Source organism: Eschrichtius robustus, chromosome 9, assembly GCF_028021215.1.
Source record: "Eschrichtius robustus isolate mEscRob2 chromosome 9, mEscRob2.pri, whole genome shotgun sequence".
Lineage (NCBI taxonomy): Eukaryota > Metazoa > Chordata > Mammalia > Artiodactyla > Eschrichtiidae > Eschrichtius > Eschrichtius robustus.
In genome coordinates, this window is record NC_090832.1 from 110,143,503 (window position 1) to 110,161,997 (window position 18,495).

General features: G+C 33.3%; 1 protein-coding gene across 1 annotated transcript in view; it reads right to left on the reverse strand.

Annotated features, from left to right (window-relative positions):
• The window catches only part of EYS (eyes shut homolog), a 1,820,808-nt gene that overhangs the window by 1,695,528 nt on the left and 106,785 nt on the right, over window positions 1–18,495 (reverse strand). The window contains exon 5 of the mRNA XM_068550856.1: window positions 14,618–14,732. Within this exon, the coding sequence (XP_068406957.1) occupies window positions 14,618–14,732 (115 nt within the window). The remainder of the gene's footprint in view (window positions 1–14,617; window positions 14,733–18,495) is intronic.

The window sequence follows — 18,495 nt, forward strand, 5'->3', positions numbered from 1 at the left end:
TACATATCATATTATATTATTATATAACATATATCATATATACCATATATATCACATATACATATCATAGATGTTATTATATATCAAATAATATCATATTACTATTATAATATATAATATATTATACAATATATATTATATAATGTGTAATATACTATACACATAAAAATATAATAATTTATTATACACATATACATATATTTTATAATATACATTATCATACTATGTTATATTTTTGTATTAATTACCATATAAATCATATTATATGATAAATATTATAAATAGCATATAAATTATTATTAATGATATAATACAATATTATATAAACATACAATATATGTAATGTATATGATGTATTATATAATCACATATTAAATATCATGTATCATATAATTATATATTATATATAATGTATCATATAATTACATATTATATATCGTGTATCATATATAATATGTAAAAAATTATATATAATTATACATAATTATATGTATTATCATATATGCCATTGTTATAATATAATATATTATTTTATAATGTAATATATTAAAATATAATATAGTGTAAATAATTGTATGATATACAATATATAGTGTAATATTGATAATTTATGTGTATTATTATTAATAATATATTAATTGATTAATTATATAATTATTATATTAATTAGTTTTATTTTTATAATTTTATATTAATAATAATATATATTAATATAACAATACATATATATTATTCAACCATTAAAAAGAAGGAAATTCTGCTATATGCACCAACATGGGTGAAATTTGAAGACATTTTTCTAACTCAAATAAATCAGATGGGGAATGATAAATACTGTATGAGCTCACTTATATGTGGAATATAAATGAAAAAATATCAACAAGCTACTCAGAGATATAGAGGTGAATGGTGATTGCCTGGTGGGGAGGAGAGAGGAAAATGGGTGAAGGTGGTCAAGATGCACAAACTTCAAATTATAAGATGACTATGTTCTGGAGATGTAATGATGTAATGCACTCTATGGTGACTATAGTTACCAATATTCTATTGTGTATTGAAAGTTGCTAAGTGAGTTGATCTTCAAAGTTCTTACCACCCAGGAATGGTGGATATGTGAGTTGATGGATGTATTAACTAACCTTATCATGGAAATTATTTCACAATACAGGTATTCCTTGTTTTATTTCACTTTACTATGTTTTTACAGATATATGTTTTTCACAAATTGAGGGTTTGTGGCAACCCTGCATTGATCAAGTTTACTAGCGCCATTTTTCCAACAGCATTCACATACTTCACATCTTTGTGTCACATTTTGGTAATTCTCACAATATTTCTAACTTTTTCATCATTATTATATTTGTTATGATGAACTCAGATCAGTGATCTGAGTGTTACTATTGCAAAAAGATTACATCTCGCTGAAGGGTCAGATGATGGTTACCGTTTATTTTAGCAATAAAGTATTTTATAATTAAGGTATATACATTGTTTTTTAGAAATAACACTATTGCACAATTAATTGACCTCAGTATAGTGTCAACATAACTTTTATATGTACTGAGAAACCAAAAATTTGTGTGACTTGTTTTATTGCAATATTCAGCTTTATGGCAGTGGTCTGGAAACAAACCCATAATAGCTCTGAGGTATGCCTGTATATACGTGTATCAGGTCATTATGCTGTACATGTTAAACATGCACAATGTTATATGTCAATTATAAGTCAATAAAGCCATGAAAAAAGTATGCTTACACATATTTTACTGTTTGGGAGTGAAGAAAAATTTAACTTATAAATAGTATATAAGTACATATAATATAAATAAATTACATAAATATATATTTATTAAGTATATAAATATAAATTTAATATAAACATATGTGCAAATATATAATAAAATTTCACTTTACAAATGTTTACTTAGTAGGAGACATTTCCTTCCCCTTCTTAAATGTATAAATTTTGTTAAAATTATTCCATATCAGTATTATAAATGAGTATGGATAAAGGGTAATATTGCCCAACTGCCCAAGGCTATCCTGTACTCTAATGTATTTATCCTTCTGAAAGACTTTTGTTACTAAATCTCTTAAGTATTGTGTCCATTATTAAACTCCTACCATAGCTTTAAATTAAATGAAGAAAATTAGAAAAGGCATGGAAAATCTTCAGAGAATAGAATCATTCTTTAATATCCAAACAGTGAATCAGTCTCAAAAAAGTATCAGATAGGTCTGACTGTCTTCAATCTAAATCAACTTCCAGCTGCCAGCCTAAAAATGTCTTTGCCATGATACTAAACACAGTGGTTGTGTCTCATACATTTTATGTCTTTGAATGCCAAATATCATTCAATTTCAGAAATGTATTCGATAGTATTAGAGAGTGGAGAAATGATTACCTCTACCATTTACAATAATCTTAAAACTCTTTCCCCTTTTTCAGTGGATATCTTCATTTCTTTTTCCCTTAGGCTAGATAACATTCATTTGTCTTATTTGTGACCTAATAAATGAGTGTAGAAATCCAACATCCTTATTAAACTTTGCAGTGTAAACTTCTTGCAATAGTGGTATACATTAAATCAAACAATTATTTTATTAAATAGCTTCAGTTTTCTTTTTCAAGGTAACATATTTACTCTATGCTTTTTCTTTAGCTGTAGTTAAATTTCACCTCTTCCGGAGAAAGAACAATCTTGTCAACTCCTTTAAAAATATATCCTTTGTTTCCACAGCATTTTCAGTTTTCTAACTGACACTGTTTTTCATGGCAAAGTCAAACATTTCTGATAAGATTGCCATCCCAGGGAGAGTACATACTTAACAAGCTGAGAGTGACTCAAATATCATGTTTTACTTGCTTAAGTAGTTAAAAACTTAGTTAATATTTAATCATTCATCTGCTTTAATACAAAATCAAGTTTTTCAGCATTTTGTTTTATTATTTCAACTCATCTGTGGTTGCACTTTGCTATTTACATAAATATGTAAATGTAGTATTTGTGTCAAATATCTTTTCCACCTGTAAAAGTGTATATCTAACTGAATATATTTCCCTAAAAGACCAGTAATATATATGAATACTCAGTCTTTACCTTACTGATTTCAATTTTTACAACCAGAAACTTAAATGTTAAACTTGTTTTCGCAAACTAACTCTTAAATTTTAAAATTTACTTTATAAGTCAAGTTTTAAAATGATTTCTTATAATATATGAATACTGATTTTGTCTACATACACGTCTGCAACAGTTGGGTATTCCTGCTAATTAATGCTATGGTAATAACTAGTAACATAGGATTTCCTCAGACTTTGACTCAAAACATAATCTACTAAATGTTTTTACTTATTTTATTTCAGACATATTGAGGCAATCTTTCAAAAGCAAAACTTCTACCCTTAGAAACCTGGTTAAATGATTTTGTCTATAAATAATTTTTTAAATGATTAGAAAATTTTATTGCATGAGAAATATTTAAAAATCAATCTATGTATTTGATTAATCATTAAGTAGAAAACAATTATAGATGTGCTAGATTAATAATACTGAAATACAAAATGAATAAAATGTTAAACTACGATAATTTGGCATGAGTTGAAATAGCTCACTTCACTGCTGGACATGAGTTTAAGACATTTTTTAACTCTTGGCCATCATGAAGGAGACCAAGTTGAACCAAATTAAAAATCCCAAAATTCAACATGGCAACCTTCTCTTTGGGGGTGATTCTAGGTAACTTTACATTTCCTTCAGGTGTTCTTTTATCTACTTTTTATATCAGGAGCTTTAATGAGGAATTCAAGGACAATGTGCTCCTCTGGGTCAACTAGGGTCATTTAAAGTTTAGCTCATTCATCCTGGGTGACACCAGTGAGCTCTTAACATCATTACTGAAGAGACAGAAAACGTGTATTAAAAGTACATGATTGGCCTATTAGAATGCTGTGGAGTAAGAAGAAGGGAGGCACCTAATTTTTTAAAACTGAAATTTGTTTTATATTTCCTGATTCACAGTTCAAATGGAATGAGCAATTTTAATTTTCTTTGCATGAAAATTTAACTAGGTGATATCACGCCTTTTGGGTACAATTATGTAATTAAAATTTGCACCTGATTTTAAGAGTTCCAGTCATCAGCATATTGTCAGAGGAATTTTTGTGAGTTGAGACAAACTGCTTGCCAAAAGACATACTAACTTTGTGAAGGGCAGCTAGAAAGATAAAACGAGTTAAGATTCAGGTGACTACATGGCTGAGGAATTTGATTATTGACAAAGAATCAGTGAAGTAAATTCCTTTCTTGGTTCTCATAACAGATGCAAGAATAATTAGAGACTGACTCAGATTTGCTAATAGTAAACCTATTCAAAATATAATGGGAACAACCAACAAAATACTGTCACACCTATTTTTACCAACAACATTTCTATAGTGGTCATCCGTCCGCCTTCAATTCTTACTCCCTTTTCTGCCCAATCACAGATTTAGGTCAAAAAAGATTACGAAGAGCTGAGGAAAGGAGATAGGAAAAAGACTTCATATATTTTAGTCTACTTAAATATGCTTAAGTATATGTGGATCTGTCTCTCTCTGCACTCTGAGAAAACAATCCTTCTTCATCATTGGTGGACACTAATTAATAAACCTGAACTTTGAGTGACTATGACTCAGAGACCTTCTCTAATCATTTTCAGTTAGCATATTTATTTGTGTGTTAAAAATAAATTTTCTTGAAATCTCTGTGTATTTATCTCTTTTTGCTGCTGTAGTAAATTACTATAACCTTAGTAGTTTAAAATATTTACTCCTTTGTATTTCTGGAGGTCAGATATCTGAAATCTGTCCTACAGGGATCAAGTCAAGGTTTAGGAGGGCTCTGAGGGTGTAACTGAGCAGGACCTATGAGGCCTTCCCAGAATAGACCCCAATCCGTGTCCTCCACCTGTCTTTTGCCTGTAGAAAATCTTTAGTCAAAGAATAAATTTAATCAGGGAATTGAGATAACGCAGAAAGAAAGGAAAACAGTCAAGCAAAACAAAATAATATTTTAGCCATTAAACAAAGTCAAGGACCTTTAGTTCTTCCTCAAGGACTATAGGTAATATTCTGAGCCATGTCCTTTGAGCTGTTTTGCAGTTACCTAAACACCCACCAGGTGGAAGAAGTTAACTGTCTGCTGCCCACAAGCATGTAGACCCCAGACTGATTGGAACCAGAAGGTTGATGATGCCGACTCCTGATTACCTCACCACCAACCAATCAGAGGAATGTCCACGAGCTGACCACGCCCTGCTCCTTGAACACTGTAAGACTCCTCACTACCCCCTCCAGGGTGGGGTACAGAGCTTTGAGGGCATTAGCCCACTGTGGCCCCCTTTGCCTGGCAAAGCAATAAAACTGCTGTTTTCTACTTCACCCAAAACTCTGTCTCTGCATTTCTACTTGGCACCGGTGAACAGAGGTAGAGTTTCAGCAAGAAGGGAAGACTCTGTTTCCATGACTTTTTCAGCATCTAGTGGTCACCTATATTCCTTGGCCTGTGGACTCTTCCTGCATCTTCAAAGAAAATCACTCAAATTTCTGTGTCTGTCATCACATCACTTTCTCTGTCCCTTACTTCTTCTGTAGCCCTCTTATAAGAATCTTTGTGATTAAATCAGGCCCATCTGGATAATCTAGAATACTCTCCTCATATCAAGATCCTTGTCTCAATCACATTTTCAAAGTCTCTCTTTCCATATAAGATAACATTCGTCGGTTCTTGGGAGTACACAAGGGCTTATTTGGGGTGCCATTATTCAGCCAACCATACGCTGGATTCCCAGAAACTGTTTATGAAAGTTATGCCTTTGGTTTATTTAACATATACTTCTGATGCACCTGTTTACAGATATTATGGCACAAACTCCTGACCATGAGCATTTAGGGAGGAAAGTAACCATCCTAAAGGTCCAAAACACGATACGAATGAGATTCATGTAACCAACTACACCTTAAAAAGTAATTTCACCAGTGATTTCTTCTTAATTTTAAGCGGTGACTTTTAAATTGTAAAGATGTCTTCAAGCATGATTTTTTTCTATTCGTTTTTCTGTTTCATAATTAATGAAGACATATTGGCATCTTTAGTTTCTCTGAGGCATTTAAAGTATTTACATTTGTTTCTTTTAAATGTGAGCGTTTCAACCATTCACAGAAATTGCACTAATTTAGATGAATTAAGCTGTCACTTCTTCTAAAGGTGTTTTCATTTACTTTTTCACTTGATATAAAAATTCTGCTGAAAATAAACAAGAGAAGTGATAAAATATATGCTTATAACTTCTCCATTCTTGCTCTTATAAATGGATAAGGGTATGAAATGAATCAAGTCAAATTTTAAAAGTGTGAGAGAAGTTTTTGAATATATTCATTACTTAAATCCTTCTTAAATTTCTTCCTACTATATAGCTAGTGTTAATTATTATAATTAATGAATAAAATCATGTGGAATTAAAAAGTACTACTCATTGTAAACCAATTAATTTACAACTGCACATAGATGTGACATGGACATAAACACTAATTCCTGAGTATTTCTATTTTTGTCCTAGAACTACTATTAAGACACCTGTAAATTTCCTGTACACAAAGTTCTTGACAAATAATAAAAGCTGTGTGGTAACTTTAATTTCTATTAATCCTTCTAAGTTGGAAACTTTCGTTGCTTTATTACTGCTTGCTGCCTAGGAAGGCAAAGTCAAGACTACCCAGATAATACTATGTGAGTCTAATCATCAAAAAGTTTCTAACACTTTTTGTAACTAACAACCTTAGGGCAATAAAACCATTTCAAAATTGCTTAAACATGAAACCTAGGAAAGATTATTTTCTTGTGTTCTTTGAAAAATTTCTTTCAAGTCAAAGTATATAGTTTTTGTTTACTTATTTAAAATGACAGTGATTCAAATGATTAAAATATACTGAAGAACTAGAATAAAGAAGTAACATACACTGATGAAAAGTACTTAATAACTAAAACCTAGTGTGAGGATGCTATTCTCTGTCAAAAACTATTTTAGGCAGGAGCCAACTTCCCTGGCAAGAATCTGAACAAGAGCAGGAATAATTACACAACTAACGAAGGACACTCAGAAGCCATCGAGAAATCTGTCTAACCTCGAGATTATCATACTAAGTGAAGTAAGTCAGAAAAAGAAAAATACCATATGATATCACTTATATGTGGAATCTAAAATATGACACAAATGAACTTATCTATGAAACAGAAACAGACTCAGATATAGAGAACAGACTTGTGGTTGCCAAGGGGAGGGGGTGGGGGAGGGTTGGATTGAGGTTTGGGGTTAGCGGATGCAAACAATTATATATAGAATGGATAAACAATAAGGTCCTACTGTATAACACAGGGAACTACATCCAATACCATATGATAAACCACAATGGAAAGGAATATATATATACATTCCTTTAAAATAGATATTTTAGATCTGATATTTCTTTATTGCAGAGGACTCTCTTGTGCATTGTAGAATGCTTAGCAGCAAACCTGGCCTCTACACCAGACATCAGTAGAAGACCCCTATTTGTGACAAACAAAAATGTTCCTAGATGTTGCCGAGTATCCCCTAGTGGGCAAAATTGCACTTGGTTCCTCTGGTGATCTCTTGTTTTTGACCTTAACTACTCTTTTCCACAGATGTCTGGATGTCTTGGTACAAATGATGACAACTACCAATCCAGTCCCTAAACCTGAAGAGAGTATCTCTGAGGACTGATAAGGAATGAAAATATTGGTGTGTTCATCTGGCTGGAAACTTGGAATGTGGTTCTTGGGCCAATAGGAAATGATGTCAGCTTTTTTGGTCGTTTTGGAGTTTGTAGCAGATCATAGTGTGAATTTTAGATTTTGTCATATTTTGTATGTGCTCAAAACTAATATTTTGAGTGTTCATATCATACTTAGCTTATCTAACACCTCTTTCTTTGATTTGTTGACTTTTAAGATATTTTACATACAAATTATTGAGAGTTGTTTTATTTATCACATAATTCTTCCCACCTTTCACCAAATGCATCTCTTTCCCAACCCTATGTTGGGCTGGCATTGACTACTGCATTATTAAGAGAAAGGTCTCCTGTTAGTTTATGGAATCTGGGCTTTTCCTACATAGAAGACACATTTCAAGGTTCCTATCCACTCCAGTTGGCCTGACTTGCCTTTGCTGAAATTTTGCTGCCTTTTCTGGAAGAAGGTTAGTCATATGCAAAGAAACAAGGAGATCTACCTTCATAGAGCTTATAGTTCAGTTTACTCTAGTCTGACAGATAATAAAAGAGCGACGTGAAGAACTCTATTGTTATCTGGGAAGCTGGATGGTGACAGCTATTAAGAAGAACCACAGAAAAAGGAAGTGACATGTATGGGCCTGGAAAACTTCAACATGTTAGATTGGGCATCTAGGGAAGGACTCCCTGAAGGTAAACATTTGAGAAAAGGCCTAACAGAATGGAGAACCCCACAAATCAGACATTTGGGTCAAAATATTCAATTCAAAGGCCCTGAGGCAAGAGCACACCTGGGTTCTTCTAGGAAATTCAAAAAGGCCACTATTGGTGTTTTAGAGGGAACTAGAAGAAATAGGATTAATTAAGCCTCTGGTTAAACACTTACTTAATCTAGCGCTGGAAAGTCTAACTATGTGAGCCTTCAAATTCATCTCTGTGTGTGTGTGTGTGTGTGTGTGTGTGTGTGTGTGTGTGTATGAGAGAGAGACAGACAGACAGACACAGGCACAGGCAGGCAGAGAAGAGTCAGAGAGAGAGACAGAGAGGGAGAGAGAAAGAGAGAGATTCTGTTTAGACCTTCTGTTGTTGAAACTAAATTTTAGAATTTTAAATTCTACAACACATGCAAGTTGTACTCATATTGAATTCTAATTGGAGATTTACTTTTTTCAGTGTGAGTTTGCATAAGTCACGCTTGTGGAAACTAATTGTTAAAAAAAAGATTTAACTAGAGAGGGGAAATAGAAGAGAGAAATAAAACAGATGGTAATGTTAAACTAGATAAGCTTTAAAATTTGTTCTTTGTTGGTTCGCCAATGAAGCCTTATAAGGACTTACACAAAGAAGAGATAAAACATAAACTGCATCCTTCTATCTGTATTCCTGAACCGGTTGTAAAAGAAGAGAAACAAAAGACTGTGTACAAACCTCTTGGGGCATTTTCTTTAATGGTATAACAAGCAGCAACCAACAATTCTGTCATAACATCAGGAAGCTATAAAGTATTTGGATAGACACAAACCAGAAATTGTGGTTCTAACTATGTGTATTAACTATTAAAAATAAAATAAAATTTACTAGTAAATCACTGAAAGTCTAAGGAAAAGAAATTCTGAGTCATTGCTCTGAGGCAGTGTAAATAGTATGTAATTGCATAGCGCCTATATTTTTACTTTATAATGTGCATAATGCCAATCAGATTTTTTAATTTAGTGGCTGTCATTTATTCATTTTTATAAACATGAAAATTACAGTAAGTTATTTTGCTATGAACTCAATTTTTTCAATGATTTATTCATACATAGTGATTATTAGAAATCTGACTATCAATTGTAAAGTAACAATTGTTTATCATGAGGGCATTTATATTATTAATATTGAGAATGCAATTGACATTGTGAAAGTGCTTGATTAGAAATTCTTCATTACAATTTCAATGAGAAAGTTTACAATCTTTATGCCACTTCAATTAGAAAGAAATTGAATTGAAAATAGAGACATTTAACCCATGATGAAGAGCATGGCTTAGAATGAATAATGTTCCGACCTATGGGCTTTTTTACCCCTAATATTGTCCAGCATGTTGCATTTAATATAAACTTCCTAATCTTAAAGTCATTACAGATATGCCTTATTCTTCATATTACTTCAATTAAATGAATAATCAAAATAAATAATTTTCTGATTATAATTTTAGTCTAATCTCATTAATTGGAGTAAGCCACTGTCAAATTATTGGTTTATTTCCTTTTATCCTATATACACATCTGTATAATACAAATATCATCCAGACCCCACTGGCATCAAAACTCCGATCAATCTTGGTCTTTCCTTACATCCGGGATTAACTCGGAGCCTCTCTGTGAATCCTCAAACCCTCTTCTCCACACTTCTCTCTGGTTCCTTGTTTCTCTGTCTCCGTGTGTATTAATTGTCCCTGGACCACGCAGGTCACAGACCTCAGAAACTTCATGTTTCCATAAAAGTAATTCAAATATACCAGGGAAATCTCATGTTTATTAAAATTTATAAAGTCCTAAATGATTATGGAGATGGAAGACATCAGACGCTACATCACTTTGTACCATCTGACTCGCTTCCTCCCCTGAATGCTATCCTGCCTGATATACAACCTCTTCAGATGTCTGAGCACTCTGGGAGGATGATTGCTGTAGGAGCAGAACTGCCATGACTGTTGACCTTTCCCACAACCCAGAAAGTTCATAAACAACATCTTATTTTGTTATGAGCAGCAGTTAATATCATATTATACATAACCAAATTGTAGTTAGACTAATACAGCCAATTTTTACTAAACATTCTGATTTATTTTCCAAAAATCACGATACACTTCAAAAGTATAGACTAAATTGGATGTATATTCTATTATATGGGTACATTATAATTTTTAGCTATTTTTTGCTTAATTTGATTATTTTTATTCTAAAATAAGTAACAATATAGTGAATATTTCCTACATGTTTGATGTAATCTTGTTTTCTTCAGGTATTTCTAGATTTTGACTGATTATGGATTGAAAACCTTGGGTACATTCTACTAAATTGCCATGCATTGGGTTTATATCAAGTCCTATTTTCCCTGTATACGTGTGAGAACGCTGTCTCATTCTTCCATGTGGTATGGGAAGGATACCAAGGATCCTGAACAAAAGTCTTTTGACTTTTCTTGGACTTGGAGAGAGAAAGCAGGGCTAGGGGTGGAGAAGTAGTAAGTTGGTGTGCAGAAGAACTCTCAGCCAAGGCCCCTCCATGAGGAGGTCTCCCTGGAGGCTCCTGGGACTGTCCCAGCTGAGGCCTTCGTGCCCCACAAAGAAATGGGCTTGGACTGAGAATAAAATGTATGTGAGCCTGGCTGAGGGGGGTTGGAGCATGGCTGAGTGTTGACTGTAACTCTTTCCAGGCAACTGTGGAGCACTGGCTGGGCACCCAGTCCAAGGTGGGCCACTTCCCCCACGAGGCCTGCCTGGGCAATGCCTCCTAATTGTCTAGGGTTGAGGGTGAAAGGTCACACATAAGATTTTGGCCTAGAGCGAGACTCTGCATGTCTCCTTAAGGTCCGTCAATATTCCCCTATATATTTTTCATACATATGTTAATATTTATACACAAGATATTTTTAAGTATATACAGCATTATAAGTTTTGTATTTTCTTCATGAATTGAAATTATGCTATTAAAAATCATCATAAATTTCTTATTTTATGCCTGAAAGTCTAGTTTACATTAAATTAATATAGGCATCACCAATTTTTTTTATTGGTATTACACTGATATATCTTTTCCCATCATTTTATTTCAGTAAAGACATTATATTTTGATTGTCTCATGTAAACAATAAACACCTGGATTATGTTTACTTTTAATGAAAATTCAGTTTGATAATCTTGGCATATAGTTGCCATTTTTCTATGTTTTGAAGAGCAGAAGCTTTAAACTTGTCCAATCAATTGGTTTTGTGTCCTTTGCTCAGTGAAAGGCCATGAGGAGTAGCCTTTGTTTTTCTGCTTGTTTTTCTTCCCTAGGAGCTTCATAATTTTATTGTTTATTCTTAGATAAACTCACTGGTTAATTCTATATTTTTTAATTTTTAGATTTTTAATAAACAGTCATGAGATATGTATATCGAACCCTCTTACTGCTATTTTTTCTGTCTTTATATTTTATTTCATTTACTTACTTTTTTAGACTGGTAAGGAAGAGAAGGAAAAAAATCTGAGTAATCTAGTCCTATGTCAAATTAATTAAACTTATAATCACAAACTCTCCCCCTAAGAAAACTCCCAGGCCAGATGCTTCAGTGGTGACATCCATCAAATATTTGAAGAAGAAATAGTCCATTATACACAAAATGTTACAAGTAATACAGGGGGAGGGAACAAATCTCCACTCATTTTATGAGGCTACATTAACCCTGATGCTAAAATCTGATAAAGACACTATGAGAAAATAAAAGTACAGTCTTATTATTTTAATAGTTATATATTATTATACTATTTATTATTTAAAATTTAAGCATTCTTTATTAATATATGAATACAAGTATTTTAGTAATAAGTTGAATACAGAAATAGATAAAATGTCTCAAGACCAAGAAAGAGTTTTCTTAAGGATGCAATATTTACTCAGAATTCTAAATCAGTTACTATATTTTACCATATTAACACACTACAAAAGAAAAATGGTATGATCTTCTAACTACATTCAGACATTCAGAATAAGCAATTGACAAAACTCACCAACCATTCATGATACAAACTAAGTAAATTAGGAATCAAAGGGAACTTCTTCAATCTGATAGAGGCTATCTCCAAATATCTAAAGGTACAAGTCAAAGTCTGATTGCTTTCCCCCTAAAATTGTCAAATGTATGCACAGTTCTCTTCACCTGTTATTAGAAATTCTTATCAACCTAATAAAGTATGTAAAAGAAATAAAATATAAAGATAGGAAAAATAGCAGTAAGGGGTTTGATATACATATCTCATGGCTATTCATTAAAAATCTATAAGTTAAAAGAAAATAGAACTAACCAGGCCAATAGCATTCCTTTTTTGCTAATATTTTATCTAATGGAAGTCATTAAACTTAAATTAGAATTACCCAAAAAAAAAAAAAAAAGAAAGAAAGAAAGCAGAGTCTGCAAGGTGATGAAAAGTTTAGTTAAATTTCTTAAAAGAAAAATTCAAATTGGAGTTAGAGTCAATAACATACAGATAATTGTTGAAGCCCTATCAAAGGTGAGACCTCCCAGGGAAAATCGGTGGTGGAGGAAGAAAAACATAAACATAAATGTCAGAGATAAATACTCAGAGACTATCCTGAAACAAAACAGGAACCAAAATCCAAAACATAAACAGGATAATATAAAATAAATTAAAACTGAAATGGGAGAGGCATTTCAACTAGACATTTTGCTACTCAGGAAAGGGTAGGTACATTGTAAAGGAAGAAGAAATGGTAATACATCCCTTATATTGAACATAGATATGTGTAGTGCTTGCAAGTATGTGTTCTGGAGTCGGAGTACTTTCCAATATGCCTCATCCATCCCCATCGACATATGTGAACTTGAGGACATATTCAAAAGCTCAGTAGACATTTTATTTTTCTATAAAATGCAATGAGATTTACGTGAAGATCAAATGAGGTAATAACCATTATGATACACTATAATGCCAAACGTATTATAGGTGCTAAATGTTATGTTCTTATACTATGTATTCTTGTATAGTAACATTATTATATTTTAGGATGTTTGCAAAAGTACACATATATATTTTTCCATGGTCCATTCCATAAGCTGGATTCACATTTTTTTCAAAATATTTTATTAAAATATTTTATAACCCAGAAAAGTAGAGAAAATAGTAAAATTAACAGCATGATCTTACCATCCTTATTCGCTAAAAGTTAATTTAAAAAAAATAAAGCATTACAGATACATTGGAAGTCCCGTCTGCCCCATTTCACTCCCCAACCTATATCCCTATAAGTGTCTTTCTAGTAAAGCCAGTGTGTGTAAATAACTCTCATGTAAGTGTTTACACTTTTGCTATAGACTATGCAATCATAGTAAATATGGATTTGTTTGTATTTCAAAATTTTAATTAATCATTATCATAATGTACATATATTTTTCAATAATATTTTAAAATTCAACATTATACTTTGATATTTATAAATATTAATACATGTTCACTATTTTAATTATTCTTTATAATCCCATGGTATGACCGTGCCAGGATAAATTGATCCATTTTCCTATCCATAGGCTTTAGTTTGATTCAGATTTGGAGTGAAAATTTTTGTACACATCCCTTTCAGTACAAACGTAATTTTTTCTCCAATAGACCTACCTAAAAATGGAATTTCTGAGTTGTGGGATATGCCTTACCATGTGTAGAACACACACTCTGTAAAGTCATTTCGAAAACTACTCCCACTAATAATATATTTTATGCCCTAATAACTACCAGACAAATTGTATTTCCCACCTGCCTCAAGAGCTGAAGGCATTAGTAACTATGGTTTTATATATACAGACACGTATCACCAGTACTCAATTAGTTATATACTTATTTTATAAAAAATACCCTGACTAAAACACTTAATAATGCCCTCCCAACATAATTATTATAAGTTAAAAACCTCTAGTACTAAACTTTATATAACTCATATTTAAATATACAGAAAAGGATATATTTCTCTGGCTTATATTAATAGAAGCATTTGAAATAGGGACTGACAGAAGCTGTTGCATTTTGAGGTGCTAAGTTACTTTGCCACGTACTAAATTACTTACTCTGAATTTTCCGATTATATTGAAACACCATCCTTCATTCAGACAGTTGATGGTGAAAAGTCTGCAGTAGTCAATTACTTTCTCACATTTTTTTCCAGTAAATCCTGGAATACAACTGTAAATGCATCAGTGTAAGTAAAAAAACTTGCAATTTAAATATTTTCACAGAAGTCTATTAACAGGCTGCCCAAAATAATAATGCTTTGTTTAAATTACATGCAACATTTATTATCACATTATGTTTTCCATCATTGATTTTGCCCATGCATACTTGTGTTTTTACAAAGAAGAAGTTTTATTTGTTTAGAGGTAATTTGAATAAACTACATCTTCATTGAATGGTCTTAATATTACCTTTTGGAGATGTAAGAGTAAAATCAACTTTGGCCTAAATGGATATTTAACAATAAAATATAGGTTTTAGAAAACTATTGGAATAAATGAAGGCATTATTGAAATGTGAAAAAAAAATGGCAAATGGGGTTTCTAAAGTTTAGTAGAGCCATTCTATACTGATGATATGCTCTCAGGAGTTAACGATGATGCACAGGAATTTTAGACATAGTGTAAAGAATTACAGTGGACAGTGTATGGTCATAGTTGGGCCAATTATAAGGTTTTGTTTGTTTCTTTGTTAGTTGTCATAGTTACCTTTTTAATAAAGCAATCTTGTAGTGTCAATGCCTGACAACAAGGTTTTTTGAGTGTAATCTAAGTGCCTGACATCAAGCTTTGGACTGCCATGGCATCCATGTCACACATCCATATGGAATAAGCATATTGCCAGCTGTGTGATGCCTACTCGGGCCTAGACGAGAAGCCCAGCCTCACGTACCCTGGAGCTCCCCTTTTAGAGACCCCTGAGTGACCCAGGTAACTGACCTCTTGAGTGACCCCACCTTCCCACCTTACCCTTCCTGCTCCCTGATTCTCACTGTTAGGGTTTAAATTCACCAATAACGAGCGACCCCACCCTCAACCCCAGTAAGGTAGAGCCCCAGGAGCGCCTCTCTCTCTCTCTGTGTCTTTCTCTCTTCCCCCTTGTCACAGGGCTGTCGGTGCTGGTGACCTTTACCCTCCAGGCACTGTGAGTATTATCAGGACTTTTCTTTTAAGTTCCCTGATGGTTGCTGCTGAGATGCATCTTGCAGTCATAACAAGACCCACAAGGGCCACCCCAGCCAGAACGTTGGTTCTCATTGGGGAAATGTCCTTGGGGGCTGCCACAGGTAGTGCAGACCGAGGGCCCTGGGCATTCCTAGCCAATGGCATCACAATCTAAAGACTGAGACAGACAGGAAATAAATCTGGATTCCAGTCCACTGCAGTGCATTAGCTGCAATCAATAAGGTGCTAAAGAACACCCAGTGGTGTTCAGGCTTTCTTTGACTTCACTCTCATTAATTCATGAGAAATATTCCAGTCTTTTAAATCACATTTAGTAAACTTCTGTTACCAAGTGAATTGGGCACCAAATCAAATGATAATGTGTCTCTCTAAAGTACACACTAGAGAATTATGACCAAAAATTATACTTGTTAAAACGAAGTTGTTACAAGCTGAGTTAATAATAAAATGAATTGTACCATATAGTCATTATTTTACATTTATTAAGTACACTGTATAATTTCATAAAAGAACCAAAGGCCATATTGGCAGAGTCCAACCAAAATAGCATCAGTAAAACACTTCAGTAGTTCACCTTTCCTGCTGTTTGAGGCTCAGTTTTGCACTCTCACCTTGAGAATTAAATCATACCTTCATCCATCAGGAATAACCATGCATTTTTTTTAACATCTATAATGTGCCAGCCACTAGGTTAATTATTTTCACAAATTTATTATTTTCTAATTCAATTTTCATAATTATTGTGTGATATTAATTATTACCACCATGATATAAATGAGGAAACATATTCAAAAAAGTTAAGTCAGTTGCTTTGGTCATATGACTAGTTTTAGAGCTGTTATTAAAGTATTATTTAACTTTAAATGTTTTGTACTCTTCTATTCCACTGATGAAACCTGTGAAGATATGCTTACCTTGCTTCTTTTATCCTGAGGAACTAACCAGAGATCCAGAAATCATTCCAAGTACCACTTTGTTATGAAAGGTATCATGTTCACCTTTTACTAATCGGGATGTGGATGGCAGAAAGAGGGAAGCAACAAAATATCCTAAAATTGTGATGAGTTATGGCTATCATGTTTTAATTTTCCTTTTGAGTGGGAATGAATTAAATTGGCCAAGACTAGCTATCAATACACTCACTTGTATTTGTATTATTTTGGAGTATGGTTTTAAAAGATGAGAGTCAGGGTTATGAATTAAATGAAGAACTAATATTCAGTCATTAATGAGACCGGGTTGACAGACTGCTAGATGAAGATTAGGCAACAGAATCTCTGAGAAAGATGTTTCTAAACAATCCAGGGCTTACTGATCATGAAAAATTGGCCCAAAATGTTAGCACTATCATTACAAACCAAGAAGGAAGCCCCAAAACACCATCTGTGACCCTTGGTCCAGGGAAGTTTACCCCAAAGGCAGAGGAAACCCACAATGAGAAAGTCTTCCTGTTGAGTTTCAGGTAATCAATCATCATATGCCTCCACTCCCCCTACCCTTCCCACCCCCATGGCTTGAAATCTAAGAGAAACTCCAGAATCTCATTCACAAGGAAAATGACATCCTCATAACTCAACCTGATGTCAGGGAAATGAAGGACTTAAATAGCATTCTTAAATACATGATACGATGATCAGAGAGTGCAAACATTTAAATCAAGTCTTGTAGGGTGTGCAGTTAACAGTTCACAATGAATCATAAGACATGACCATGGGAAATGGGTTAAGATTAGATGGAGGAGGAAAAAAATTATAAAATAATCGTCAAAGGATTTAAGCAACCAGGTGGGTGGATTCCCAAGATGGATGCTGAAGTCATCAAGAAAGATGACAATAGTTGTAGAGAGAAGGACACAAGCCAGATGCTAGAGCCATAGTGGGGGATGGACAGGACCTCAGAGAAGAGGAGATGCTTGAAAGGAGCCTGGGGACAGAGAAACAGGGAGAGAATGATCTACAGAATAGCTATGTGCTAAAAATAGACAGGCTTTTGAGGGGAAAGAAAACTGGTCTGGATACATACCCAGTTCCTCAACAGATGTATGCAGGTTGTGGGTGAATGGATAGAGCCACCAAAGAAGACTCCAGGTTTCAACCAGAAAAAGAAAGGAAGGTATATAAAGAGAGTGTGGTGTTGGAGAATTTGCTGCTGACAAATGAGATCCCGAGGGCACAGCAGAGAATATTGGATATTGAAGTGTTAGAGGCTGTACAGAGCAGTGTGGGGCTAAGATTGATTTGATCAGGTATGAGCTGGAAGACTTGGAGGTTACAGGATACTAATTCAACCTTTATGTACATAGTTCTGTACTAACTTCTGTCATTATGTTTTATTAGTTATTATTCACAGGAAAATTAATAGGTTCAGGACTAAGAGAAGAAATTATACATATATTCTCAAAATGAAGCACATAGGGGGCCAGATTTAAGGATGACTTCTGTCAACTATAACAGTCCCTGAAAATATAAAATTATATGAATAGAGCAGAAGGTCCTCTTGACGAAGAAATGTCAACAATGTCCCAGATATCTTCAGTTGGAATAGAGTTCATAACCATAATCTGAAATTTGAATACTGTGGTTAAACTTTAACAAACATTTTTACCATGTTAAATTTCAGAATGATTTATTCAAAAGGGAAGGTTAGCCTTATAAATATGGCTATTGATTTCAAGGAAAGAAAAATGTAGCAACCTAGTTTTCAAGATAATTAACTCCAAGAGATTGAGGTTCCCTGTTAGTTCGGAATTA